A 26,811-nucleotide genomic window follows, 5' to 3' on the forward strand; every position below is an offset into this window, starting at 1 on the left:
TTTGTGACAAGGTTTTACATGCACAGATGAATCAGGTCGCGTAGCTCTCCTGAGTGAGTAATTACTGTCTCCCTTTCACAGTAGGAAAAAGTGAGCCACAGGGAAAGGAAGCGGCTGACATCCGCTGTGCCAAAGGTTCCTGAATCCTAACCGCTGGGCTCACGGCATCCCTGCCATGACTAAGGCGGAGGGAATGTCTGTGCAGGCAGGTGCAAACTCTTTGTTTTCTAAACTACTGTTTAACTCAAACACAGAAGCAAACAGATGGAAGGAAAACTTATGTTTGCTTCTGTAAGAATGTACACGGCGCATCCTGAGCCATCTAATAGCTCAATGCCATCTTCTCCTCTCCCTCCTTCTGCCCTCGCTATGCTTTCTGTGCCCCCTCCTCTGCCAGCCTTGCACCTTCCCCGGTAGTCGTTTGCCCCAGAGCTGAGCTCACTTGACTGGCTAAATTAGCAAAAAAACAACCTGGCAGAAAAGCAGCCAGTTTTCTGTAACGTCTGCGAGTTGAACTGGCTCAGGGCAGGGTGGATGTGAGTGCTAAAGGCAATGCAGGGACCAGAGTAGAGAGGAGTGGGGAGAAGAAGGGATGGACAGGAGCACGAGCCCCCACCTTCTTTGGCAGGATTTGGCCTTTATATTGGTTCAACAGTAACATGTAACTTCACCTTAATGTCCTCTTGAAATTCAACAGAAATTGGTGGATAATATGCACACAGTCAGCGAGGCAAAGGACACTACCTGACCTTCTTGGAGTTTGTACTGTAAAACTCAAGGGAAATTAGGACCCTCTCTTTCTTTTGGTCATTTTAATTTAACAAGTATGTGTAGACACAAACAATTATTCTTAATGATTTTTAAAAAAAAAAATCTAGCTATTGCACTGGGCTGGTGAGTATCTACAACATTGTCCCCTGGCAGGGAGGATCATAGCTCCTCTGGTACAGCTCCTGTGCCTATGGCTACAGGAGGATGCTAAGACCTATAACGTTCCTAGAAAGCCACAGATATGCTTATTTTACTATAACAGTGATCACTGGTGTATACAAGCTAAAATTGGCTGCACTCAACCACTCAGAACTGCCTCTTGTACACTAATGAAATTATAATGAACGTCTTTGAACCACCCTTTATGAATTTTTAAAAAAATGATGCTGCCCGGTGTCCTCCAATGAGTCAGCCAAATAAAAGCAACCATTAGTGAATCAGCCTGCTTTTTTTTTCAGGTAGTTTTCAAAATATTCCACTTTAGAAACATCACATTAGTTGGTTCTTAAGGAAAAAGTGGTAAAAGCTGCAATTTAAATGATTTACATTCTCTTACTGTTAACTAGTCTTAGTGTTGCTACTAGTTGTATCCATTATTTTTTATTTGAGGCATCCAGTGAGATATTAATCAGATTTTCTCCACCTATCTGGACCATGTGCCCCTGGTCCCTAAACACAGATGATGTCTGCAGCCTCGGTGATTTGAAGGACAGGAACCAGGCGTGCATCAGAGTTTTGTGCTGGCGTGGGTGTGTGAGAGGAGGACGGAGTGGTGGAGCCTGGGCTATGTACCATCTCTCCTGCACAGGGCACAGCCATGGAGTGAGGCAGATGAAGCTGATTTTAACCACTTAGGAGCTGAGGAAAGGGTTTAATGTCACCTGAGGGGAGGCAGGGCCCCGACAAGGAACGATGCAGCCTCCTTTTTATCTGTGAGCATGGAGGTGACGCACACCAGGTCCAGATCCACGAGCGGCTGATCCTCTCAGGGCTCCACATGGCTTAAACCACTCTGAGCGGCTAAAACTGACACAACGTGATGTCAGGGCATGGCTGCTATAATTTTTTACCCTTCTGGGTTTTCACAGCAGGGACGCCAGCCTGTACCAGGGCCTGAAGCTGTCCTTGGCAGGCCTGGCTTTCCTCCCTGTTGTTCCTGAGGGGCAGAGGCTGCCACCCCTCAGGGCCACAGGCTGCGAGACCAAGTTGCTGTACAGGGAGTTACATTAAATGAAATAATGACAGAAGGCTCCATCACGATGGGGTCATAAACCTTAATAAATAGGTGTGGGTTTTTTTTTTCTACAAAAAGAGTCAATTCTCGACTCCAAAGTCCTGCTGTCCTGCCACAGCAGGCGAAGGCACTGAGCTCCTCACCTTCCTCTTCGCCTGCCCAGCGCTGAGGCCGCAATGGCGGCGGCCCCTTTAAGACGCTCACCAGTTCGCGCTGCCCTACACCAAGATGGCGCTTCCGCCCTCACTTTCCCCTCCCCGCCTCTCCCTCGCCTCTTTATGTCCCCCCCGTCCCCATAAATACCGCCCCCCCCCACCTCGGCCGCGCCCTGCACAAAGATGGCGCCGTGCCCTTCCCGTCGTGCCCGCTCCCAAGATGGCGGCGCCCTCCCTCGCTCCGCGCTAGCGGCGGGACGGGCTGATGGCGCCATGCCGGGCGGGTGAGGTCAGTTCCGGGGTGGGGCCGCCGCGGTGCGGCGAGGGGCGAACAAAAGGAGCCGGAGCCGGCGAGCGGGCACCGGGGCGGCCAGGTGGGTGCGAGCGAGCGGTGGCGGCCCGGCTGCCGAGATGTGTCCTCCGCGTGGGGCGGCCGTAAGGGGAAGGGGACGGGACGGCGCGGTAGGCAGGGCTGGGGCGGGGGTCCGGCGGCGGGGGGCGCCTGAGGGAGCGCAGCGGCCAGGTGGGGCCTGAGCGCCGAGCTGCTCCGCTCGCACCGCCCGCGCGGGCGGGATTTGCTGACTAATTCGGCAGCGGTTCGTTTGCTCCGTGTCCCACCGTCCCTGCCCTGTGACGCGCCGGGGCAGCCCGCGGCTGGCGGCGAGCCGGGGCAGGTGGGTCCCCCCCGCGCCTGTGGGGCGAGGCAGGGCCGTCCCGTCTGTATGTCCCCTCCGGGGGATCCTGCGTCTCCGGCGAGGGGGAGAAGCGCGGTGTTCGTTACCCGGCCGCGGCGCTGCGGACGGAAGCCGGGTGGGTTTGGATTCGTACCGTTCAGAGGATGTCTCTTCTGTTTCTGGCAACCCGCGGTGCCGCGGCGGGCTCGTGGGCGGGGGCGCGGGGCCGGTACCGCGGTGTTCCGGCTCCGGGCTGGGGCTGAGGCCGTCGCCTGAGAGGAGATGGGGGAGAAGGTCAGCGAGTCCTCTCCTTTAACCGCTCCCTTTGCAGCAGGCTGTCACAGCGTAGCAGAACCGCTTTGGTTCATGAGGGGGCTGCTTCAAATCTGTCAGCCCTAACGGTAACTGTGGCATCAGGAGGAACGTATTCTTGGACATCTTCACCCGAATGGCGTTGGTTTTTTTCCAGTGGTGTCTCTTCATTTTTCCCTATTGTTGACAAAACGCTTTCTGATGTTCTGCAGTCCTCTCCTACCTAGCCAGGAGGCTGGGCGCTCGAGAGAGCTCTCGCAGCTTAGGTCTCTTCGCTCGTGTGTTTTCCCATGCCCTGTGCTGACATGCAGGAAGCAAGAAAAAAAGCTGTTGTAATTCTTGTTGATGGTGCTAAACTGCTGCCCCTTAAAAAAGATACGTGTTGCTAGATGTGTGTTGGGAGGAAAGGGGACAGTTGCTTGAATCCAGAGTGGGTAGGAACAAGATCTTTTCTGATACACAGTAACATTTAAAAAAAAAAATTCAGGCTTTTCAGACTAGAAAGTAGGTAGTAAAGCCGTTGATCCCTCTTCCCATCTGAAAAACCATTGTTCTTCCAGGAGGTTAATCTGTCTCTGCCTGTTTAGGCTTAGTTATAATATTCAGCATCTCCTTTGGCTGGGTTTGCAACACCTGCTTTTTGGTAACTCCTGTTGGAATAACGGATATTGGAGATTCCTTCTTCTTAAGAGTTTTACTCAGCTCTTAGAGCTCTTACAACCTTCCTAGGTGTCAGGGTGTCTCTTTCTGGTTCCCAGTGACCCTCTGAGCTGTTCCTTGCTTCTTAGATATCCTTTACCAAGCTTTTACATGACGTGATCCCTCTGTGAACCCGATCCCCTCTTTGCTGATAATCTCTGTTTCATTTCAGGGAAGCTGTTCCCATGGCGTGTGGGGAATGCAACGCTTCAGCACCCACTCAGGATCCAGCACGCAAGAACATCATCCACTTCCAGCACAGAGAACTGAAGTGCAGATAGCAGAAGCCAGCTGCAGGGTAAGGGCTACAGGCCAGCTCTTGAGTGGTAAAGCCAAAAAAAATGACCAGGGTACTACTTAAACATAGTTGCAAAGCACAGGGCAGCAATGAGATGACTGATAAGGAGCCAGGAGGGAAGGTGGTTGATCAGAGGGTGATATGGGGAAAGTGGTGGTATGCTAATTAAATTCTGTGAGCCCTTAGTCAGCTTGAAGGTGAAAAAAGAGTAACGGCACTGAGCGTTGTCCAAAGTAGAATACAACTGTTATATATTCACCCATACATCTAACTCCTGGCCACATAAACCCCGACTTCTCAATGCACTAAACAGTAAATACTTGCAGGCTGTCCAGTAAATGGTTTGGTGACTGCTGCCTCAAAGGAATGCAGCTGAGAAGTAGCAAGAACCGTTCAGTTTGGTAGCTGCTCTTCCAGTTCCTGGGGGGTGATGTTTGTATTGCTGTATAACCATCTCCTAGGCAGATTTTTCACAGTGAACTCTTAGGAGTGCACTGATTTGTCACTCATGTGGGTGTCAATTAGGCAATGACAGAAACTAGTTGCCAGAAACTCCCTGTTCCCTTGGTTCTTCCCTGGGATAGTGATGAAAGGTATTGCAGAATTCTGTGCTTATCTCCAAGATGAGAAATGCTGTCCAGATTGGCCGTGTTCTGAGCAGCGAGACGTGCAGTATGTTGCTTCCAGAATACTGGTATCCTAAGACTTGTCTGATGTTCTGGTTGGTGTTCTGGCACTTCACTGATTTGTTTTGTATGCTGATCTTCTCATGGTATTTGGAAACCCTAACTTTATTCACGTAGATCAAAGACAACGTGTGTGAATATTTCCTTAAAGTATGCTAGAAGCCACGTGTTAAAAGCTAATGTTTCCATGTTTGAAATGTGGAGTGCCTGAAGCCTTCCAGTGGTGACTTGCTGAATGCTTAGAGTTGATTACATTCTAGTAAATGCTGCAGGCATTCAGCAAGATGCTCTGTGGTTTGGAGTTCTCTCATACTATTTTCTTTTTTAATAAGCAGTGGAGGTCATATGTATAAATTATTGTTATTGCTGTGTGATTGGAGCAGGCTCATTTAGAGGCCTTCATGTAATTCATCCACATTCTAAAGAAGGATTTTGTTTATTAGAGTACTTAAAGGAAGTGAAACTCACTTCTGGGGTTAAATTGAACCTAACTAGTGTCTAGGAAAGTGGAGGTGGAATGTCAGGTGAGTGCTGGTGGAGCACAGAGGAGAAGGGTGTGAGAGTTTTGTATGTGGCTCCTTAATATGGGGAGGGATGCATAGCTATTGTTTTAGTAATGATTAAAAATTAACGTATTCAGCTACAATGTGGTGAGCCTCCTTTATGCATTTTTTTTCCAAGTGTTTTCAAAAATAACCTCAGTTTAGGATGTGCACGCTAATAGTGAACAGGCGTTTAACAGTCTACGTGCTTTGAAGAGCATATCTTGAATGCTACCAAGCAGCTTTTTCCTCGAACTGTTGATGTGTGTGTATTTTGTATTGCAACTTGAAATCCAGTTTATATAGCTTTATTATACATGCCCCTCCTGCTGCTATGAAACTGCATTTGAAACTAAAAGCTATTCAGTCATGACCTCCCTGCTGAAATAACAGCGCTTCCTTCTCCTTGTGTACGGAGCATTGTTAACGTTTGCTGTAAAATTACCTTGGCAATTCACAAAGCTCCTCTTCTGTGACAAATTTGCAAGCTGCTTCTCTAGCTACAGCCTACCTTTGGGCACGGTAAAGCTGTACTGAGCTAGGTACCAGGTTCTCCTTTAGAGTCTTGGTTTTATCCGATCTTGGTGATCAAAGGTTGGACGGCCTGTCCCTTATTGAGTAATGTGGTCAGAAAATGTTCTGAGCTGTAAGTTGTAGTCAGTGTTTTGGAGCTCACGGTCCCAAAGACAAGGCTTATAAGAAATGGTGAATGTGTGAATAGGTGAATATGTTCTTACTCCTCTTCTTTCCTCGGGCTGAGGCTCAGTGTTATTGTGCTGATGGCTGATGTCTTATTTATCTTGCTTTGCTCTCATCTGTATCTTATTTCATCTTAATTGGCTCATCCCTGAGCTTGAAAACAGCTGTGGCAACACCCATGGGTTTGTGTGTGTTGTGACAGTCTGTCAACAATTAATATTATCCTTGCTTAAAAGTTTTTGCTCACTTTGAATGTAGTGTCTTGATGTCTTAATCAGTTGTTAGATGTGTCAAAGCTCTGCTCTGTCCACCATTTCTGTCTTCAGCTGAAAACAGTTGGTTACCTTTTCTTATATGACTCTTCTCAATGCTGGAATTAAATACTGAAGAGCTGCCTTCTGCAGATGATGAGGTGCTTGAAGCTGTTCTGGTTGTTACGAGTTAATGCTGTTTCTGTCTGTTTATCTTTAGTAGTTACTAACAGAATTAATTCAATCACTTGCATTAGTCAGTACAAGGGAGTGTTTCATAGTGTCCTCTTGGAATAAGGCAGTTGTGCTTTTCCAAGACAAGCTCCAATGCCCTGTGCTTGAAGCATCTTTTTTATGGCAAAGAGAAAATTAATTTTGGATAGGAAGCCTGTGCCCATGTACATTCATAATTTATAAGCTGACATAGACATTTTTCTCTGATTTGCATCACTGTTGCAAGTCATCTGATAGCATTTAAATTTACATAGCTGTATGACACTGACATGTAGTCCCTGCTCCAAGTGTCAGTGATGCTGATAACTTCCAGCTGTGTTGAATTCTGTGCAGCTGGGGCAAAATGCTGTCAGAAGTTAGAAAATATGGCAGGCCAAGCCAGGTCTCCGGCATGGATTGTTCTGATAGTGCAGATGTTCTTCCCTGTACTTGTTAGCACAGGCTTGCTTGTGTGATGGTAAACTGGAGCTGTTGTACTAGGTGAGTAAGAAAAGCATGTCAGTCTTGCACCTGACAGGAAGAGTCAACTAAGGGGTAGCTGTGAAGATGATCAAGTGCTATCCTAGGGATTATTCTTTTCCATGAGCTTCAGTAAAGATGTTGGGACCCAGCTGGTTCACTTCATCCTGCTGTATCTTGTGGCGTGGGTGGGGCTGAGTGTTGCATACAGCTGCTGGGTGGTTGTGTGAAAACCAGCTTACCTTGCTCTCAGCATTGAGTTCGCTGGCTGTTCCACTAAGTGGAGAGTGTAAGTTCTGGCAGCTGCTGTTCCACTACTCTGTCCACTAGTCTAAATGATAAATGACCCTTTAAACTTCACGTGTTCACTTCTCTATCTCAGAAGACATTTTGTCCCATAGGAGGGATTTATTTTTTTAATGCAGAAGGGACCTGATGTAGGGGTAACAGTTGGTTGGTCAGGGCTTTGGCATCTGGCTTCACTGCTGTTTAGAAATAAACAGCAAAGGACAAAATCACTTGAGTTGTTCCATCTCATGTCTTGGACTTTTCTAGTTGATCATGTGGCTGTCCTTGTGCTTGGAAAGTTTTCTGAGGGGTGCCTGAAAGCAGCTCTGTTTCAGCCTCCTTTTTTTCTTTTAATTCTGGGCCTAATAAACATGGGGGAGGAGACACGTAAATTCCCAGTCCCATTTCTGACCAGCAAAGCTCTTACATTTCCTGGTTTTTGAACAAAGAGCTCTGTGTCATGCCCTTCTTTAGGATTTCAGGTGGCAGCATGCTGGGGAGGGAAGCTCTGCTCTGTTGAAAACTTATTGTAACATGTTGTAGCTCGTCAGTAATCGGGGCCATAGTCTTAACAGCATCAGGGTTTTTCTTTCCCTTATCTACCTCTGATGCTGTCGGCGCATGAACAGCTCCCTCTTTCTCTGGGCTTCTGAGAGGTAAGAAATTCGGTCAGCAATGCTTGGCTGCTTAGTCAATCTTAGAAAGAAACCCCCTGAGAATTAAGAATATGTACAGTGGAAACTAAAGAGTAGCAAGATCCAACATACAGTGTATCCATGTCTTCTTATCTAAAACAGCATTGTGAGACTGCCTCACTTGAAAGCTGCACACCACGAAAGGTGAGGAGGACTTCCCTGATTTCAGAGAGGTCCTGGAAGTTAGGAGTAGAAACTTAAGTTCTTGTGCATGTCATGAGATCTGGCGTAGTCCTGTTTTGCCAGTAGCTTCATCAGTAACAGAATGGCCAACAGAAGCAAGGAGGAAAGAGGAGACTGGATAAAGTATTCAGCAAATGATGAGTCAAGCTGACAAACTAGCCAGTGAAACAGAACAGTGATGTTGTTTCTGTTCATGTTGTCCCTAGCTGGATGTGCTGGCCAGCAGTTGCAGGCAGGAATTTCAAGTGCTGCTCAGCCAGGTGTCTGTGAACAGTAAGTGAATCTTCACTTGTTCAGGTTGGATGGTTTTGGTTAGAGGAATTGTCCAAATCGGAGTATGTTTGCTCCTGCAGCAGTTGCTCTGTTAGTACCTTGAACTTGTTAAATATCACAGGAGTCCTGGGGTTTGTGGAAAGCATTCATGCTCTCAGCTCTGTCAGCCTTTATCTAGTAAGGTACATGCTGCTTTGTGATGTCTCTGTCAGCCAGGTACGTTTAACCTTGTTTCTGACTGGTTTTACTATTTAGGTGTGGTGTGCTCAGAATGTCCCAGTTCTAATGTGAGCGATTATCTTTCTTCTCCAGGTGTGTCTAGTAAAACACAGGATTAGTACTTGGAGATGCTTATGGTTGGCTGAAGTCTGGGTAGGTTTGGCAGGCTGGTTATGTAACTCTGAAACTGCTGTTTCTTCTGTTGTATCAGCCTGTTCAGCACTAACGGTGAGGCTGCGCCGCACAGAGTAGCTAGGAGCCCAGCAGGCTGAGGCAGGGATGGTTGTCTGGCGAAAGGAGTCCACAGCGGGATGCAAACTTGGATCCAGGTGAATCTGCAAGCACCGAAGAGGTATGTAATATCTAAACGTGGAACGTGCAAACATTTCAGGGGCGTATTTATTTAGGCTGGGTTGATCCTGCTGTATGATAATGAGGCTTTAGCATACAGATCTTTCCCGGTACAATCTCAGACGTTGCTGCTGTAAACTGTCCTGGGGTTGTTCTATATTGGGTATGAATTGTAGTGTTCAAAGTAGTGCTGCTTTGGTGTAGCTGAAACTCTCACAGTCACTACAATGTAGCATACAATGTGGTCATTTCTTGGGGTCACACTTTCCTGCTGACAAAGCACACTGGAGTTTGACTTCTGAAAAGAGCAGAAGCTTGAAGTCTCTGCAGTCTGCCTGCTGGTCCTGTGGAGCTTGGTCTGGTCCTGGTCACAAAGGAGGTAAGATTATTTTTGGCCAGCTATCTCCATGCAAGGATTGCTCCTATTATGCCAGAATAGTGTCCTCTGTGTAAGTAATTCTGTTCTGCTTGTGTACTTGTTGGGAGAGTGTGTTCCAGCTACCTGCTTGGTTTCTAGGTAGTGGTTGGAATCACAGTCCCTACAGGAAGAATCCTACTGCGCAGGGGAGCGTCGAGTGACAGGGGTGGCCCCTGAGAAGCTGACTTCTGAGTTAGTCTGCTGTTGTCATCAACCCCAGCAGTGAAACTGCTTGCTCCAATCCAGAAGGGAGAGTGTTGCAACAAGAATCATGTTTTAAAATGATTACAAAACAGAGTCCACAAAATAAAGATGACATTTGCATCTTGATGCAGAACTGTCTTGCAGGAACTAGAAATGGATTGCATACGTGGGAAATCTGGGTGAGGAGGGATGCAACTTTCCCACCTTTCTCAAGTTTTTTGTAGGCAATTTTCCCCTGCAGGTGCTGGGAGTAAGATTAGGTAAGACATGGCAAATTCCAGCTTCTGTGAAGGTGGCCCCTAGTTTTACTGTTCTTCTGGGACTTTAACAGGGTCTCTGCTGCTGCCAGGAGGAGTGGGGACTTGCTAAGAATGTCCTTTTCTTCCTCCAGTGACCCTGTCATTGTTACTGGAGGGCAGGAGATTTCCTGCTCCACCCTACTGGGGTTTAATTGCTGACACTGAGCTGTAATAGACTATCATGGGACACTCATGATTTTCTGTTTTAGCTGTCTTGTAGGTACACAATGTAAAGAGAGATTTCCTACCACATGTAACTGGTAAATAGAATTAGGGAGCCTGCTGTGCTGATTTCTTGTTGGTTTCCTTCCTAGCTGTCTTGAGATGCAAATCAAAGTGAGCACAAGGTTAACTTCTTGTGAGAAGAAATTAGGCATTTCCTGGATTGGGCAAAACTAGCAACCCTGGAGTCTGAAAATGCCTTAGCCATGAGACCTCAGTTCCTGAAAAGAGATCTTCCCTGTTTCACTAGGGGTAACTATGAAGGGCCTGACAACTCCTGCAAGAGTTTCCCTACCAAGAGTGATGAAGCACTGGAGGGAGGAGGAAGAATCTTTGGGAGTCACTACAAAAGCTTTCCATCAGAAAAGTGTGTACTTGCTGGGAGACTGCTGTTAGACTCTCATGGAGCCTCAGGGTGGGGTGGAGTGAGACCTCTGCCTCGCAAGCCCCCCTGGGTTATGAATTTGGTAGAGCTGAAGCTGTGCTCACCTGGATTTCAGCAGCTAAGCCATGTCAAAGTTAACTGTTCCAGCAGATAACTGCAGTAGCTTTTGATGTTCCCCTTTTGAAAAGCTTTCCAGGCTTTCTCTTGTTTGGACTGTAGAAGCACAGGACTCCGCTCCCTCAGTGTGACTGCGGTGGGAGGGATGCAGAGGGTGACAGAGAGGGCGTGTACGTTCTTATTTGTTTTTCCCTGTGTTCTGGTGGTATGTCAGCAGTCCTGCCCTGGCTCTCAAACCTTTCAGTAGCTGAACTTCCTGGTTTCTCTATGAATTGTCTTGCTTTCCTAGCCTGGTGTAGTAGGGGTCCTAACAAAAAAAACCCAACCAAACAAAAAAGCAAAAAAAAAATTTGGTATATATCCTGTTTTGGTGCTTCTGAAGAGGGAGGGAATGGATGGGTAAGGGGCTGGGATAGTATAAGGCTTCTGTCAGTAGTGATTAAAGGCCTCTGTCAGAGCTATGGATTCTCCTGGAGAAAATACAGATGTGAAATGGGTTTTGACTTTGAATTTGCTTGTCTGTGTAGGCAAACTGAGGAGACATCGCCAGGAACTGTGATTCAAGCTGCTGTTTAACTGCTGGCTTCATTTGAGGTGTTCTGGAGTGCAGGGGGTGTAAAGAAAACTTCTGCACCCTGTTTTATCCTGGAATTAGTATTTCTGTAGTATGCAGAGACAGCTCTTCTCAAATGTATCTTGCAAATGGACTCTCTTCTCTCTGAGGTGGAGGTATTCAGAGAAGGAAGCTGAGGCAAGGTGAGATGCCTTGCCTAGGGCCTTGCAGCAAGCTAGCAACAGGGCTGGGAGGGGGGCTCTGAACTCCTCGTCACTCCTCTTATTGGAGCTGCTCAGGCGCTGTTCAGACGTTCAGTTTTGCCTGTTCTTCCCTCTCCCTGTGAACGTGTAATCCTCTTGCCCTAATCTGCTCAAGGCAGCCCACTCTGCAGAGGCACGCCAGCCACTTTGCTAGCGCTTGGCAGCCTAACAGGGCAATAGTCTCTTCTGAGAGTGCTGCATGTGGTTATTTGCATCCCTTGTTTCTGCATCCCGTGCCAGGATTGCATGAGTTTAATGGTTGATAAATTAATAGATTTGCTGTTTTGCCTTGTTTTACTCAACTTCTAGAACAGGGGTTGCCATTTTGTCCTCAAAATTCCCCACTCCAAAATAATAAAAAAATAAAATGCATGTAGAGTTACCCTAGTCTGTCTTTTGTGATGGACTAATGTAGTTTTGGAACTGGATGGGCAGAAGGGTAAATGCTTGTTCAGGGCTGGCTGTGATCTTTCAGTCTACCACCTCCAGTTGCTTGCAGCCTTCCCAAGTAGCGCTAAGTCAAAGCTGGCATTTTACCATTTATTGTTGTAAGCAGCAAACCAGGGAATAGAGTTCTGTATTTAGTGTCTCTAGGGAATGTGGTGCTTTTTGAGTTCATATTAGGAAGGGCTTCCTCTGCAGTTCTGTGCTGGAAGTTAATTTTAAATACAAACCTGAATTCTACCAAAGCAGGTGGTGTGGGCTCCCCACTTGTCAAAGAAAGCTTTCTCCCAGCCAGTGGAATCTAGAAACCTGCTCTCGACCCTGCAGTCCCCCAGGACTTGTTGGGACTGTACAAATGATATCTTTGGGTTGGGGAAACCTGATTGAATTTTTGCTCTTCTTCCTTTACAATTGAATTCATGGAAGTTTCAGAATGACTGAAAGATTAGTGCGTGTCCTACTCCTGAACATTGCTAGCAAGTATGATGTGACATTACTGCTTTTTCACCATTGTTAGAACCAGTTACAATGACTTAATGTTCTTTGCTTGTGTTGCCTCTCAGGGGAATTTTGTGAGCTCAGTTATCCACGGAGCACTCGGGCTTCTGGGCTTTCCATGGCTTGTTGAAGAATGTGCTCCAAGTTCCTTCTGGAAGTCTGAAGGACGGGACAAGCACTGCTCTAAGGGTTCTGCTTCCCAGAACCTTTTGGTTTCCTTTGTGACACTTAAATCCCAGCTGAGGTGAACTCTAGGTGGGAGTGGTTGGTCAGGGAAGTGAATTCTTCTAAGTATGTTTCCCCCTTCCTCTGCTTCTGCAGTAAATAAGACAAAGAGCAGCTGTTACAGGAGTTCAGTACTGAATCTACCAGAGGGCAAGTAACTAATGTTTCCTTGGAGAATTAATGCAAAGGGGGGAAGCCAAAAATCCTTAAGTGGAAGGAGAAGTCATGATATCAGGAGACTCTGTTCTCTTTTCCAGTTTGCTATCAATGTGATGTTGAGTTGCATCAATGAAATGGTTCTAGGAAATATAACTGTTGTGTGTAAATCCTCTTCCTCACCCCTGCAGTTTGAGAACCCCACAAATGCAGAGTTGTTATTTTGTAGCTCTGTAAAAACGGTAACAAACTCATGACAACTATGCTCTGTGCATGGATTTTGTAGCTTCTAACAGTGCTGGCAAACTCCATCCCTGAAACAAAATCCCTCGATAAAACAGTAAACTTCCAAATACTGGTCTGGCCAGGGTAGTTTAAGTCTGTCCTGTGAGCTTTCTTTAGGTGTGCATGCCTTGCCCCACAGAGTGCTAATGATAATTACCAGCTCTGATGTTTTGTGACAATTCATCTGCCAGGGAAAACAGCAACAAACTAACTTCAGTCTCAGCTGTAGCAAATTACTCACAGGAAGCCTCATTCATTTGTCTCAAAGTGACTTGAAACTGGGCCTCAACTAATTCCAGTCTTGCTGTGCCAGCGCCTAACGTGAGTTTCCTGATGCCCTCTTGAAAAGCAGAACAAAACAGTTTAAGCTAGTAACGCCTGCTTCTGGTTTCCTTTCAGGTGAATCATGATTCCAGTCACTGAATTGCGCTACTTTGCTGACACCCAGCCAGCGTACCGCATCCTGAAGCCATGGTGGGACGTCTTCACAGACTACATTTCCATAGTGATGCTGATGATCGCAGTGTTCGGTGGGACGCTCCAGGTCACCCAGGACAAAATGATTTGTTTGCCCTGTAAATGGGTTACCAAAGACTCTTGCAATGACTCGGTCAGAGGTTGGACAGCTGCAACCCCAGAGCATACCTGCTTGTCCAGTCTTGTTCCCCCTGCTGATACAGGGCCTACGGGGATCCGATATGATTTGGACCGGCACCAGTATAATTATGTGGATGCAGTGTGTTATGAGAACCGTCTTCACTGGTTTGCGAAGTATTTCCCTTATCTGGTGCTGCTACATACTCTCATTTTCCTGGCTTGTAGCAACTTCTGGTTCAAATTCCCAAGGACCAGCTCCAAGCTGGAGCATTTTGTGTCTATTTTGCTTAAGTGTTTTGACTCTCCATGGACAACGAGGGCATTATCTGAGACAGTGGTGGAAGAGAGTGATACCAAGCCAGCATTTGGGAAAATGAATGGCTCCATGGAGAAGAAGTCCTCCACGGTCAGTGAGGATGTGGAAGCCACTGTTCCCATGCTGCAGAGAACAAAGTCTCGAATTGAGCAAGGGATTGTGGACCGGTCTGAGACGGGTGTCTTGGACAAAAAGGAAGGTGAACAAGCCAAAGCACTCTTTGAGAAAGTGAAAAAGTTCCGCACACATGTGGAAGAGGGAGATATAGTTTATCGCCTGTACATGAGACAGACCATCATCAAAGTGATCAAGTTTATTCTGATTATCTGCTATACTGTTTACTATGTCAACAACATAACGTTTGATGTAGATTGCAAAGTGGACATCGAGAGCTTGACTGGCTACAGGATGTACCGCTGTGCTCATCCTCTGGCCACTCTCTTCAAAATCTTGGCGTCTTTCTACATCAGTTTGGTGATATTCTATGGCTTGATCTGCATGTACACACTCTGGTGGATGCTGAGGCGATCACTCAAGAAATACTCCTTCGAGTCCATCCGGGAGGAGAGCAGTTACAGTGACATTCCTGATGTGAAAAATGATTTTGCTTTTATGCTCCACCTCATTGATCAGTATGACCCCCTGTACTCCAAGCGCTTTGCTGTCTTCCTGTCAGAGGTGAGTGAGAACAAACTGCGGCAGCTGAACCTCAACAATGAGTGGACTTTGGAGAAGCTGCGCCAGAGGATCACCAAGAACTCCCAGGATAAGCTGGAACTGCATCTCTTCATGTTGAGTGGCATTCCTGACACAGTTTTTGACCTCATTGAGCTGGAGGTCTTGAAGCTGGAGGTTATCCCTGATGTCACTATTCCCCCAAGCATTGCTCAGCTCACCAGCCTTAAGGAACTGTGGCTCTACCACACAGCTGCCAAAATTGAGGCTCCAGCCCTTGCCTTCTTGAGGGAGAATTTGAAATCTCTCCACATCAAGTTCACAGACATCAAGGAGATTCCTCTTTGGATTTATAGCCTGAAGACACTAGAGGAGCTTCATCTGACAGGGAACTTGAGTGCTGAAAACAACCGGTACATTGTGATAGATGGATTGAGGGAGCTGAAGAGGCTGAAGGTGTTGAGGTTGAAGAGTAACCTCACCAAGCTGCCACAGGTGGTGACAGATGTTGGCGTGCATCTTCAGAAGCTTTCCATCAACAATGAGGGCACCAAGCTCATTGTTCTCAACAGCCTTAAGAAAATGGTCAACTTGACAGAGCTTGAGCTGATTCGTTGTGACTTGGAACGCATTCCTCACTCTATCTTTAGCCTCCACAATCTGCAGGAGATAGACCTGAAGGACAACAACCTAAAGACCATTGAGGAAATCATCAGCTTCCAGCATTTGCATCGTCTCACTTGCCTTAAATTGTGGTACAACCACATTGCCTACATCCCCATGCAAATAGGCAACCTAACCAACTTAGAGCGCCTTTACCTGAATCGTAATGAGATAGAGAAGATCCCTACCCAGCTCTTCTATTGCCGAAAACTTCGATATTTGGATCTCAGCCACAACAACCTGACTTCCATACCACCAGACGTTGGACTTCTTCAAAACCTGCAGAACCTAGCTGTGACAGCCAACAGGGTAAGTGAGCGAGGGGCTGAGCGTTCCTGTGTGAGTAAAACTCTGGCACTTCTGTTACCTGTGTGATTAAACGTGCTACGATGTCGTGCTCCTGGCACTGCCATTCTATTTAAATTCTCAAGCTTTTGTTTATCTCTGAGGGGGTTTTCTAAGGCAAAACATTGCAAATAACTCCAGGGCCAAGCCTTTCTTTGAACAGCCCTTGTTCTGTAGCATTGCCTCTCGCAACAGTGAAACTGCTTCTAAGTGGCAGTTGAGAAGTCCTGCCTGTCAGATGTTTCTCTGCATGTGGAAGCTTGTAGTCTCTAGCTTGACATCAGCTTTGGGCTTAAAATGGAGATCTGAGAAACTGTAGTCTTAATCTAGACCAATGCACTTAAGCCAGTGTACTTCAGCCGTGTACATACACCATGGCAGCAGCCATCTGGGACACGTTTGTGTGTGGCTTACAGCTTTGCTTATAGTACTCTGCATTTCCAGGGAATACTCCATAGTTTGGTCGTATAAGCATGAACTTTTTGTGAGAAGTTGGATGTGGACGGACTTATGACAAATGGTTCTTAAGCTCTCACTTTTAAAATGCATTGTCTCATTCCACAAAGGTGACTTTGGAGAGAGCAAAGCAATCTTCTGCAGTGTCCTTACTCAGGGCAGAGTGACGTAAACCAGGTTTATCAGTTGACAGTCAGGTGTGAAAGTGTGAACTGTGGCAAGAGGGGAGGAAGTATTACAGCGAGTCCAGAGGAGGGCGACCAAGCTGGGGAAGGGTCTGGAGGGTCTGACCGCCGAGGAACGGCTGAGGGAGCTGGGGTTGTTTAGCCTGGAGAAGAGGAGGCTCAGAGGTGACCTTAGTGCAGTCTACAACTACCTGAAGGGAGGTTGTAGTGAAGTGGGAGTCGGCCTCTTCTCCCAGGCAACCAGTGATAGGACAAGAAGACACAGCCTCAAGCTTCGCCAGGGGAGGTTCAGGTTGGACATCAGGAAGAATTTCTTCTCAGCAAGGGTCATTAGCCATTGGAAGGGGCTGCCCAGGGAGGTGGTGGAGTCACCATCTCTGGATGTGTTTAAGAAAAGCCTGGACATGGCACTTAGTGCCCTGGTCTAGTTGACAGGGTGGTGTCAGGGCAACGGTTGGACTCGACGAACCCTGAGGTATCTTCCAACCTGGTTGATTCTGTGATACTCAATTCTGTGATACTTGCTGTGCATCAGTATGATGGCTGTGGGTTTTTGTGTGTAATCCCACATAGGTTAAGTCGAAGCCTTAACTGTCTAAGTGCAGGGCAGGTTAGAGGGGATGACCAAGTGTGCTGTACTGCCTGATTACCCCAAGTTGTTTCTTGGCTTGTGTTGGAGGGCATTTATTTGCTTAAAGCGAACTGTACCCATGGTTTTTCCTGAATCTTTGTTCCTGTCTTTGGGATTAAGGAGATTCCATTTGCCAAGTATCACAAGGATCAGTCCGTGACTGCACAGGCTGCTGTGCTGGGCTGAATGTCTTGTTGAAGCTTTCATTCATTCTGTCTGCAAATTCCTGGGATGCTCTTTTTTCTCACAGTTTATTACCACCTGAAGTTGCAAAAGGCTCTAACATAACTACAAATTGCAGACAGATCTAATTAGTGGCTTCTGAGTTCTTCTGGGAACATGCAGTAGAATTGACCTGGAGCAGTCCTAGTTTTCACTGTCCTGTATCAAGATCCTTCCTGCTATTGACAAGATGCATTTATAACTGAACCCTGTCAAACTGCCTGTGAGAGGCAGACAGAGCAGCTCTAGTGTGGTTTGGCTTTTCACGGGGCGAAACGCTCTCAAATCAAGTATTTAATTGCTGATGCAGTTCAGTATTACACAGGCTTCCTAAAACTCCAGCCAGCATTTTGAAGTTAGTGTCTGAAAGTTCAAGTCTGTGTTGCGCTGCTGAAGAGGAGCGGCAGACAAGCAGCAGCCCTTCAGCCATCCCAGTTTAATAGCTGCTCACTCAGTTTTCCCAGCACTAACACACTGGGTGGCTGCGCATCTGTTTGTGTGGGTGCCTTAGGCTCTGGTACACGTCATGGTATGCACACATCACTTCCTATTAAGTTAAAAGCCAAAATATTTTCTCGGGGCAAGCGGTGCTGATATGGGCAGTTTCTGAGGATGGTATTAAGCAAAGATGAGGGAGTTCTGAAGATCCTTAAGCTACTGTTCAGAACTTGGATAATTCTGTACCATTTGTCTTCTGGCAACCTTCCCAGCACAGCTTCCTGAGGGTTAATGTGCGATGTGTCCTCTGCAGTCTTGGGGTGGAGCCTCTCTTGGATGAAAAGGAGTTAGAGGCAGCTTCATTTTCTGCAGCATAGGGTGGCACCACCCATTTCTCTCTGGGGAAAAAAAAAAAAGCTAATGTAACAGGAAGGCTGGAGCAGCCTTTGCTCCAGTGTGTTCTGAAGCAAAAGCGGTGAGGACCCAGTGAAACAGCTAAGCTGTTTGTATCCTCTGCAGGTGCCTGGGCAAGGCCACCCTTGCCCTGGGGCTCTGACAGCCTGGTTACATACAGTGACAGGACTGGTAGGCTGGGATTTCCCAAGGCCAGGAATTCTCTCAAATGTCCTCTCCTAGCTCAGCAGTCTTAGCAAATAGAGACTTGTGGAGCTGGCTGGTACCAGTGTACCATTCTGGGAAGCAGGCTGTATTACAGCACATTGTTTCCTTCCTAAACCAGTACTTGTCCCTTAAATAACACTATTATTTTCAAGAGTCTGTGATCATTTGATTGCATGTTGCTGTTTGCAAAACACCCGCCAGTACCAATAACAATGACTGAATTGAACTGTCTTTAATTGGTCTGGTCTCCTCTTGGCTTTTCCTTGGACTCCATCTCATTCAGAACTGATTACAGTCTAATTTAGCCATGAATGATGTCATGCATAATTTAAGTTTTAAAAAGGACACAGTGGCATTTAAAGGCAAATGATAGCCTCCAAGATGAGATTTTGAATGAAGGGGAGAATACTGAATTGCTACATTTAGTTCATAGCCTACTGTGTGTTAAACCTTAGCCATGTTGTCTTCCTGGAAACTCTTAGGGAGGACTGGACTATTAAAAGGCTTTAATAGAAATAAGCCTTATTAAATTAGTGACTCATGGATACATGAAGGTGGTGGTGAGAAAGCTAACAGCTGGTCGCTTCCCATTTTTTGGTTGCATTTTTGGCACTGTCAAAAAACCTGTGCTTTGGAGCCTCGAAAGTCCTTGCAGCGTTTGAAAGCCCTGCAGAAATGATGGAAGAGCAGCCCTAGTTCTCGGGGCCTGGAGCCCATATCCATGTAGCCTCTGCTCTTATTACAGCAAAACCAGGAGTACTGACTAAACCCAGTCTTTATGGTGTTTGGTGTAATACCAGGTGTACAATGGCTGCCTAAAGCAAAGGGGCTGTGATCCAGTGAGGGGATAAAGGGGTTGGGATGGGAAGAAGCTAATACCAATGGGATCACGTGGCAGTATAGGCCAGCTGTGAGCAGGTTTCTGGTCCTCTAATCCTGTCCTTGGTGATGTCTTCTGCCTTAGCCACCATCATTGGTGATCTTTTGTAACTAATAGTGTGTCTGAAAGAGGAATCCGTACAATCCTGGTGTAGTGACTTTTACTTTGGGAACAGTCCTTGTGGTGGAAAGCAGGAGCTCACTCAAGGCAGAAGCAGGTGATCAAAAACAAGTGTTCTGTAAACCTCGAAGCATTGTGTGGGTTTGTTGGTCTCTTATGAGCATGTGTCCTCTTTGCTGGTGACTTTGCCTATGATTGATTTCTTTTTTTTTTTCAGATTGAGAGTCTCCCACCAGAGCTGTTCCAGTGCAGGAAGCTGAGAACCTTGAACCTGGGAAACAATGTGCTGCAGTCACTTCCATCCCGGGTTGGAGAGCTGACAAATCTGTCGCAGATAGAGCTACGAGGGAACCGCTTGGAGTGCCTGCCAGTGGAGCTGGGAGAATGTCCTCTGCTGAAACGCAGTGGGCTTGTGGTAGAGGAGGAACTGTTCAACACACTGCCCTCGGAAGTCAAAGAGCGGCTGTGGAGGGCAGATAAAGAACAAGCTTGAACCCTTGAAAAAAGGGAAAAGCCTCTGACCAACTAGAAGGAAATAAAAGGCCATTCCAGTCCCCTTGTCCCCAGATCCTCCTCTTTCTCCCCTCCGATCACTACCAGACTAGCCAAGGAGTCCCTGAGCAAACATGACTCTGAATGAGGGGGCTTCTTGCCTCAAATGCAGGATGGGGGAAGTTTGGGATCAGGATGAGGATCAAGACAGATTAGTCAGTCTCTGAGCAAGGGCCAGTGGGAGGATGAGGTGTTGCTGCTTTTCTGGGCAGGAAGCGGGGTGAGGTGAATGGTGCTGGCAAGAAGAAATGACCTTTGAATGGAGAAGAAAATGGAATGTGGGGATTGCTGCATTGTTCCAAGTGGGGCTTATATGTGTCAGGGACTGAGAGAGTCCAGTGTCCTACAAGCAAAGATCAAGAGACTAGGAAACCTCTTGAACCTCCATCTCTTTCTGTGACACCTGGTACTGTTCCCCTCTGACTCAGAGACTCAGTCAGTGAGGGCGCACAGTGGGGTGGGATAGGACACAGACAGCTGATTTTATCTAGATGCTGGCATTAGGATTTGGGGGATAAACTTCTCAGACATCAGCATGAATGCAGGATCTTTTTTTTTACTAATGGTCTTTCCCATTTGCACTCCACACCTTCTCCTCCGCCCCCGGAGAAGGAACCAACCCCCCCAAACTCGTATCTGCTCTTTTAAGATTGCACTATTTCAACAGTTTCGAGTCACTTGTGCTGATGAGTAATCACATAGCATCCTTCTCCAGGTGATGTGCTGGAGGCACTAACTGACATAATTCCAGAGCTTTACCCTCTTCTGAAATCACAGAATCACAGAATGTCAGGGATTGGAAGGGACCTCAAAAGATCATCTAGTCCAATCCCCCTGCCGGAGCAGGATGAAATGGATGGTTATAGTGCAAGTGGGAGATCTGGATAAAAAGCAGTCGGACTGTCTAATCTACTCTTCCAGAAGTATCAAGTTGCTTCAGGATCTGGCTTTTAAAGTTTTTAAGCTCCTTTTAAATTCCTGGTATTTTGTCACCTATCAAATATGAACATACAACTGGCCAGTGTATCAGGGTCTCTCCTGGGGTTGGTGGTGTTAGTGAAGAGGAACACTCAGGTTTCCTCTGCACCTCTTGCCCCTTCCTCCATTAAGTTGTTAGATGCTGTGGCAGTGTTTTTCATGAACTCAGTCTACAGAGCTGCTTGATTGTTTTTTTTTTTTCTGTTGTCCTCATCCCTTTGACAGCTGTCAGTTCCTGTTACACCTCTTGACCTAAATAGAGGCTAATGCTGATTGAACTTGGTGCTGGAAAAGAAACCTGTCCACCTGTTTATTACCTTTTTCATTCCGTCAGCATTAAGGAGCAGTATGAGAATCCTCTGTTGACTGAGCTCCTCTAGATCCCTGTGACAGAGCAGTCTATTGAAACAAGTCTGACCTGTTCAGTCAAAGAAAAAATCAACCAACCTTCTGCACTGGCAGAGGTAGATAACTTGTAATAGCTACTGATAATCATGTCCTTAAGGTGGGGTGGTTAAGGTGTGCCTACACTACACCGTAAGTCTGCTCTTTTGCAGCAGAAGGAAGAGGAGGCTCGTGGACCTGCAGGTCCTGGCTGTAATACTCTGCATCAGACCAACAGGTTGGCTCCAAGGTGGAGTTCTGCAAGCTGAGGCATGAGAAGTTTGGAGGCCTCCCATGGATGCAAAAAGGGGGAAGCTGCAGCCATCTCCAAAGTGTTTCCTGGCAAGCTGCCAGTGAGTGCCCTGGCTTAGCAAGTCATGGTGATCCCTTGGATGCCGGGGCAATAAGGCACGCTGCGGCTTTCTTCATCAGATGTAAGATATGAAATATATACACTAAACATGCTGAAATCATGAACAATGTTAACTGGGCTCTAGACTTGTTATGTTCAGATGTTTAAATAAAGCTTCATTAAAATCCGGGAGATCTGTTTATAAAACTACTTTTAAGAAAGATGTAAATTCTGCCTCCCTTAGTCCATTCATTATGAAAAGTTTAAACAGTCCAGGGAATAATATAATTAAATCCCTGTATCTGGAAGGCAAGGTACTGTGAAAGCTCTTCTTGTTTCTAACAGGGTTAGTGCCTTGAAATTGTGTTAGAGTTGGGGCCACTGCTGAAAGGATGGGGAAGTATTGATGCTGATGCTTCCTGGATTGTACTTGTTCTATTTGCGTGAGCATTTTGGATCAACAGAGAGGACAGAAGTTTCTAGGTGGGCTTAATGCTGCTCAAGTAAAGCAGGAATGGATTCAGGCTTAGCTACAGTAATACTGTTTTCCAGTCAGTTCCTCGTGGTGGGCGTGGGGGCTGTTTGGATTGTGAAGGAGACTTACTTTTTTTTTTTTCCCCTTACTGTGTGCCAAAAGATAGTGCTGGAGAGTAATGGCTACTGAACAGAAGCTTGAGCTCTGTTTTGTATTCAAGGCCACGGGGTGACTGGTTTACGACACATCTGTTTTAGACTAGGCAGGGCTGAAAGGGCAAAGCACCTCAGGATTTTCACCTAGCTCACAGGAGCAGAGAGATTTCTTCTGTATGTCTAGATCATAAATGAGTGCTTTGACTCTTGATTCCAGGTGTGGTCTTAGTTATACAACCTCAACTTTACACAGCTACGTTAGAAGTTTCTATAAGCAGCTTCTGAAAGTACGCTGCAGCGCTTCTAGAAGCTTGCAGGCCTCCTGAACTGCCGTGTAGCTCAGTGCTGAGTCCAGAGGACAAGTGGACAGTAGGCTATTCTGCTGGAAGTCAGAGACTGTCTCTAACTTCTGATCAAATACCAGACTATACTCCTGCTGCTTGCTGAGTAGAGGCTGCCCTACGCCTGAGGTCTGCAAAGCAATTGTCAGACAGGCCAGTATCGATCATGCATGAAAACACTAGCGTTTTGCTGCTCTTACGATAGTCCAAGCTCAATTTTTTTCAGTCATGGCTGCTAGGGCTTGAGATAGCTTCTTGTGTGGCAAAATTGGGATGAGCAGTCTGGTAACTTCTTGTACCAGAAACACCATGGCACAAAAGTACATTGCCACTCTGGAAGACAGCAATACATATTATTTACTCCTGATATGTGCTTCTTGGTCTTCCCTCAAATAGATACTGATTCCAGAGTATCAGTCTCATATGATGAGATGGAAGAAGCTTTAAAACTTCAAAGATAGGGTCTAAACCATGAGGTCCTGAACGCGCTTACTGCTCAGGACTCCTGCAAAACTCAACCCACGGCAGAATGAGTTGTCCACTTCCCATACTTGTCTGGATTGCTCAGTCGTTGAGAGATGAGCCTACATCAACAACCCTTCCTCATTTGCAAGTATTTAATCAGTGTATATTGTATTTTTTCCTTTAAGTTTCCATCAAACTAAAGTTTAGGAGTTTTTTTTCTGAACATACAGATCAGTGTCAGAAATGAAGTTCAACTTAAGCAGACAGTCAAGAGTCTGGTCAGTGTCTTGTCTCTCCTGACAGGCTTCTCAAAGCACTCTGGTAGTAGCGAACCAGATTATTTATTAGCTGCTAAACCATACAACAACTTGAATTAAAACCAACTGTTTCCTTAATAGCACTTCTACAGGGGCTCCAAGAACTCATTCAGCTTAGATCACAAGCATGCTCATCCCATGTTAGGACCGAAGGTTAGTAACATGGAATTCTACCTTTCCTGCTAAATACCCCAAAAAGTAATAAGTTGCAACTAATTATTTTGAACCAGCTGAAAGGCAAGGAATACCAAACCTATTAAATGTGTTAAATCTTGCTGTATCTCTGAAACTATGCACTGGAATGTTAGCTGAACTTGTTCTTTAAGATTGTTTTCTGATTTTATTATTTGATCCCCAGTTAATTCAGCAGCTGGAATTCATTTACTCTGCCAGTCTGAATTGTTAAAAAGCTGTTACAGGTATCTTTCATGATGTGGTGTTCTTTGGTATTAATTGTCACTTCCTGATAATATCCTACCTCATTTTTTATTTTTTCTTATGACCATTTATACACTCCATAGCTCACTTCATTTTAATTAATGTAAGTTCTTGGTGTTCATTACCATAAATAGTATTAAGTGGCTTTCTGTTGCTGAACCACACCGAGGTCCTCTTCGTGTTTTTTTTTTTGTTTGTTTTTGTTTTTTCCTCTCTAACAAATGATTCTAGGAATTTTGAGAACAATGACATACCCTTTGCAGAGGATGAAGTGTATGGAAAAAGAGTTTCAAATATTATTGATTCAACAGCTGTGACAGTTTCCTTTCCTTACCTCTTTTTTTTTTTGCTTTGGAAAGGGACTCATGCTTTGAGTTCTTTGGATTCTTTTTTTTTTAGTCCTCCTTCAGGGGAGGAGTAACTTTTTTTTCTCATTAATAGCTGTGCCTTCTCTAGAGATACATTAATATAACTTCTCCACAGAGGCACTTGCTCTGTCAAGCGTATTTGTAATAGTCTCTGCCTGAAGCCAGCTGTTCCTTCGGATTCTTTTTCTTTCAACCATGGAGAGATTTCTTATACTTCTCGCATGATTTCTCACTGACAAACAATATTGTCATACCATAAACAGTAGCGTCATCTACTCTGAAATGTTACCTGAGGTAAGGCTGTGTCAATGTGAACTAGTAAAACTATTGCTTAAACTTCATTTTTTTTTTTCTCATTGCATTTTAAAATTATTGCCCCCCACGCGCTGTTTGGCCGTACAACAGGGGATCCTGTAGTTCTACTAAACACGTGCCAAAACAGAGGGAGTTTTCTGTCCTACCTGCATTCTAACAGTGCGTGAGGCAGAACTGGAACCGGACAGGGGTGTCGTTTGGCTCGGACCTTTCTCCCTACATCCCTCCAGCTGCACTCGTAGGTTAATATCAAACTGCTTTGGCAGTATGAAATTCTGCAGAAATCTCATCTCCAAAATCCCTTTTCAAAAGTAGCTGTCCTTGAATTGCTGGACCCCAGTCATAAAGGTGAACTTTGTGTGAATTCAGACAAAGAAAGGCTTAATTTATGGATTTCTGGAATTACCCTTCATCTCTCTTGGTCTCCTTTAAAGGAAGTTTGTGGAACAATGGGGGAAATTTTTCCTAGAGGAGACTGAATGAGAAGGGGGCTAATGAGCCTGAGTCATCTTTTACAGCTGACAAATGTGTCCATTTAAGTAAGACACTAGTCATGGCTTAAACATTGTTCACTCCCATTTTGTAAACGCGTGAGCAGGGTTGTGGTTTGGCAGCTGAGACCTGCAACTTGACGTAACATTTCAGAATCGTGACATTCACTTTGTACGTGGGATTGTTTGGGCAGCTGATCAACAGCACCTCCACCTTAAGCACTGAAGGCTGCTATTGTTTTCTCTGAAAGACTTGTAAGACTGGACACTTTAACAGAATAAAAGTTTTAATTTTTAATTTGCATTTTCCTTTTATGTCTGCTTTCTTTAAAAAGTTTTCTGTACGCAAAGGCACTTAACCTTTCACGATCTCACTTTTCAGAACACATGTGTTAACAATTCCAGCTATTGTGTAGGGTTGTTTTACTCATCATGAGTCCTTCTGGATTATTATGACGTTTCTTTATGAATAAGCAAAAAGATGAACAGTGAAAGAGGTCCTGCTCAGTGACAAGCCTGGACAGCCCTACATATTTCACCATCACTTTAACAAATGGCTGAAACACGCTGCCAAATAGACGACTGTTGGGAGTGTTGTCTACACAGTCCTGTAGAAGCTCAGTTGGGTTTTCAAAATGCATATTGCGCTCCCCTTCCCTAGGAAAGGATAGGGACTGAAGCCACGGGACAAAACTGCCTGTTGCAGTAGAAATTGTCTTCAGCCAACAACTGGTAACATCATTTAAGTGTGTTTCCCCGCCGTCTGCCTACCCCACGCACTTCTTCCTCAACTGAAAATGCTGGCAGACAGCGTCTTTCCTAATGGAGCGTGTTCGTGATGTGTTACAGAGAACCAGCCTGTAACTTCCACAGGCAGTTTGAGTTTCTGTGCAGCTCTTTTATTGTATAAACAAGGTATTTCTCTTGTGTATTACCTTCCCTCGTTCCCTTTGTCTGAGACTACTCGACCGTAGTGACATTGGCCCCACTTTGGGGATGGAAAATGTGAGCAGGCTGTGAAACAGGTGAGAGGTGGTGGGTAGTGTGTGATGCTGCTCATTGACATTGATGAGTTTTAATGAAACACTGAGCAGGACTGAACCAAGACAGGAGAGGACAAAACGCCCCTTGTAATCTAAGGCTCACTTGGGCTGCAGCTCCGTTTGGCAAGGATTTACCAGCTCTGTGAATAGCTGAGCAAAAGGAAGAATGAAAGGTGCTGTCAAAGAAACTGGTGCTTGCTGAATTCCCCCAGGACTAACACAGTGATGGGGAAAGAGCCCAAAGGTAAAGAACTGATCTGTCTTTGTTGTAAAAAGACTTTTAATCCTGATAATTCTAAATTTTCTATGTAGCTCTCTGAAAAGCACAGAGTAAAGGTGCAATAGAGGCAGCTGGAACTGTATTGGTTTTATTCTGGTAGAATCCTCTAGTCCTACTGCACCATAAGCTTTTTATTTTGCTGGTTTTTGAAGAAAGTAACCGTCTTGTCTTTACCTGTTGATGACACTGAGAATTATCTTGATGGAAAATTACTGCATTTGTGAGGCTTCTGATAACTTGAAAGAAAGGCCTGCCAATGCAGGGAGAACAAGTATCTATGCCATTTTAAATACTAATATACTGTTTAATACAATTCAAATACTCGTTATCATTGTTCCTGTGCTCCTTGTTTCTCATTAAATACTCTGTCACTTATTGCTGATCGTATTGAAGACTTCAGGAGAGGTGATGAGATCTAGCTGAAATTTTTCCTCCCCTGATAACCCTGGCAGCTCCAACAGCAGCAGTTTTGGTGAGAGTGCTGAGCTGCTTCAACTGGCTCTGGAGAACTGGCGAGCTGGCTTGGCTCCAGATGGGTTCAATAGGAACTCTTATTGAGGAGGAAATTAGGATAATCGTGCCAGTCAAAAAGGCGTTGGAAACACTTGTGCTTTGT

The 26,811-nt window shown here is 45.7% G+C and overlaps 1 protein-coding gene across 4 annotated transcripts; it reads left to right on the forward strand.

Annotated features, from left to right (window-relative positions):
- Nucleotides 1–2,383: 2,383 nt before the first annotated feature.
- On the forward strand, nucleotides 2,384–25,133 carry LRRC8A (leucine rich repeat containing 8 VRAC subunit A). 4 transcript variants are annotated; one of them, XM_068413958.1, is made up of 5 exons: nucleotides 2,384–2,534; nucleotides 4,018–4,143; nucleotides 8,884–9,024; nucleotides 13,492–15,652; nucleotides 19,459–25,133. In XM_068413958.1, exons 4-5 carry the CDS (start codon nucleotides 13,499–13,501, stop codon nucleotides 19,732–19,734), a joined length of 2,430 nt encoding a protein of 809 aa, XP_068270059.1. In that variant the 5' UTR covers nucleotides 2,384–2,534; nucleotides 4,018–4,143; nucleotides 8,884–9,024; nucleotides 13,492–13,498; the 3' UTR covers nucleotides 19,735–25,133. The 4 variants fall into 4 exon arrangements, with proteins under 4 accessions (XP_068270059.1, XP_068270057.1, XP_068270060.1 ...); XM_068413956.1 differs by lacking the exon at nucleotides 8,884–9,024; XM_068413959.1 differs by lacking the exons at nucleotides 2,384–2,534; nucleotides 8,884–9,024 and adding an exon at nucleotides 3,708–3,789.
- The last annotated feature ends 1,678 nt before the right edge of the window (nucleotides 25,134–26,811 follow it).

Source organism: Nyctibius grandis, chromosome 16, assembly GCF_013368605.1.
Source record: "Nyctibius grandis isolate bNycGra1 chromosome 16, bNycGra1.pri, whole genome shotgun sequence".
NCBI lineage: Eukaryota > Metazoa > Chordata > Aves > Nyctibiiformes > Nyctibiidae > Nyctibius > Nyctibius grandis.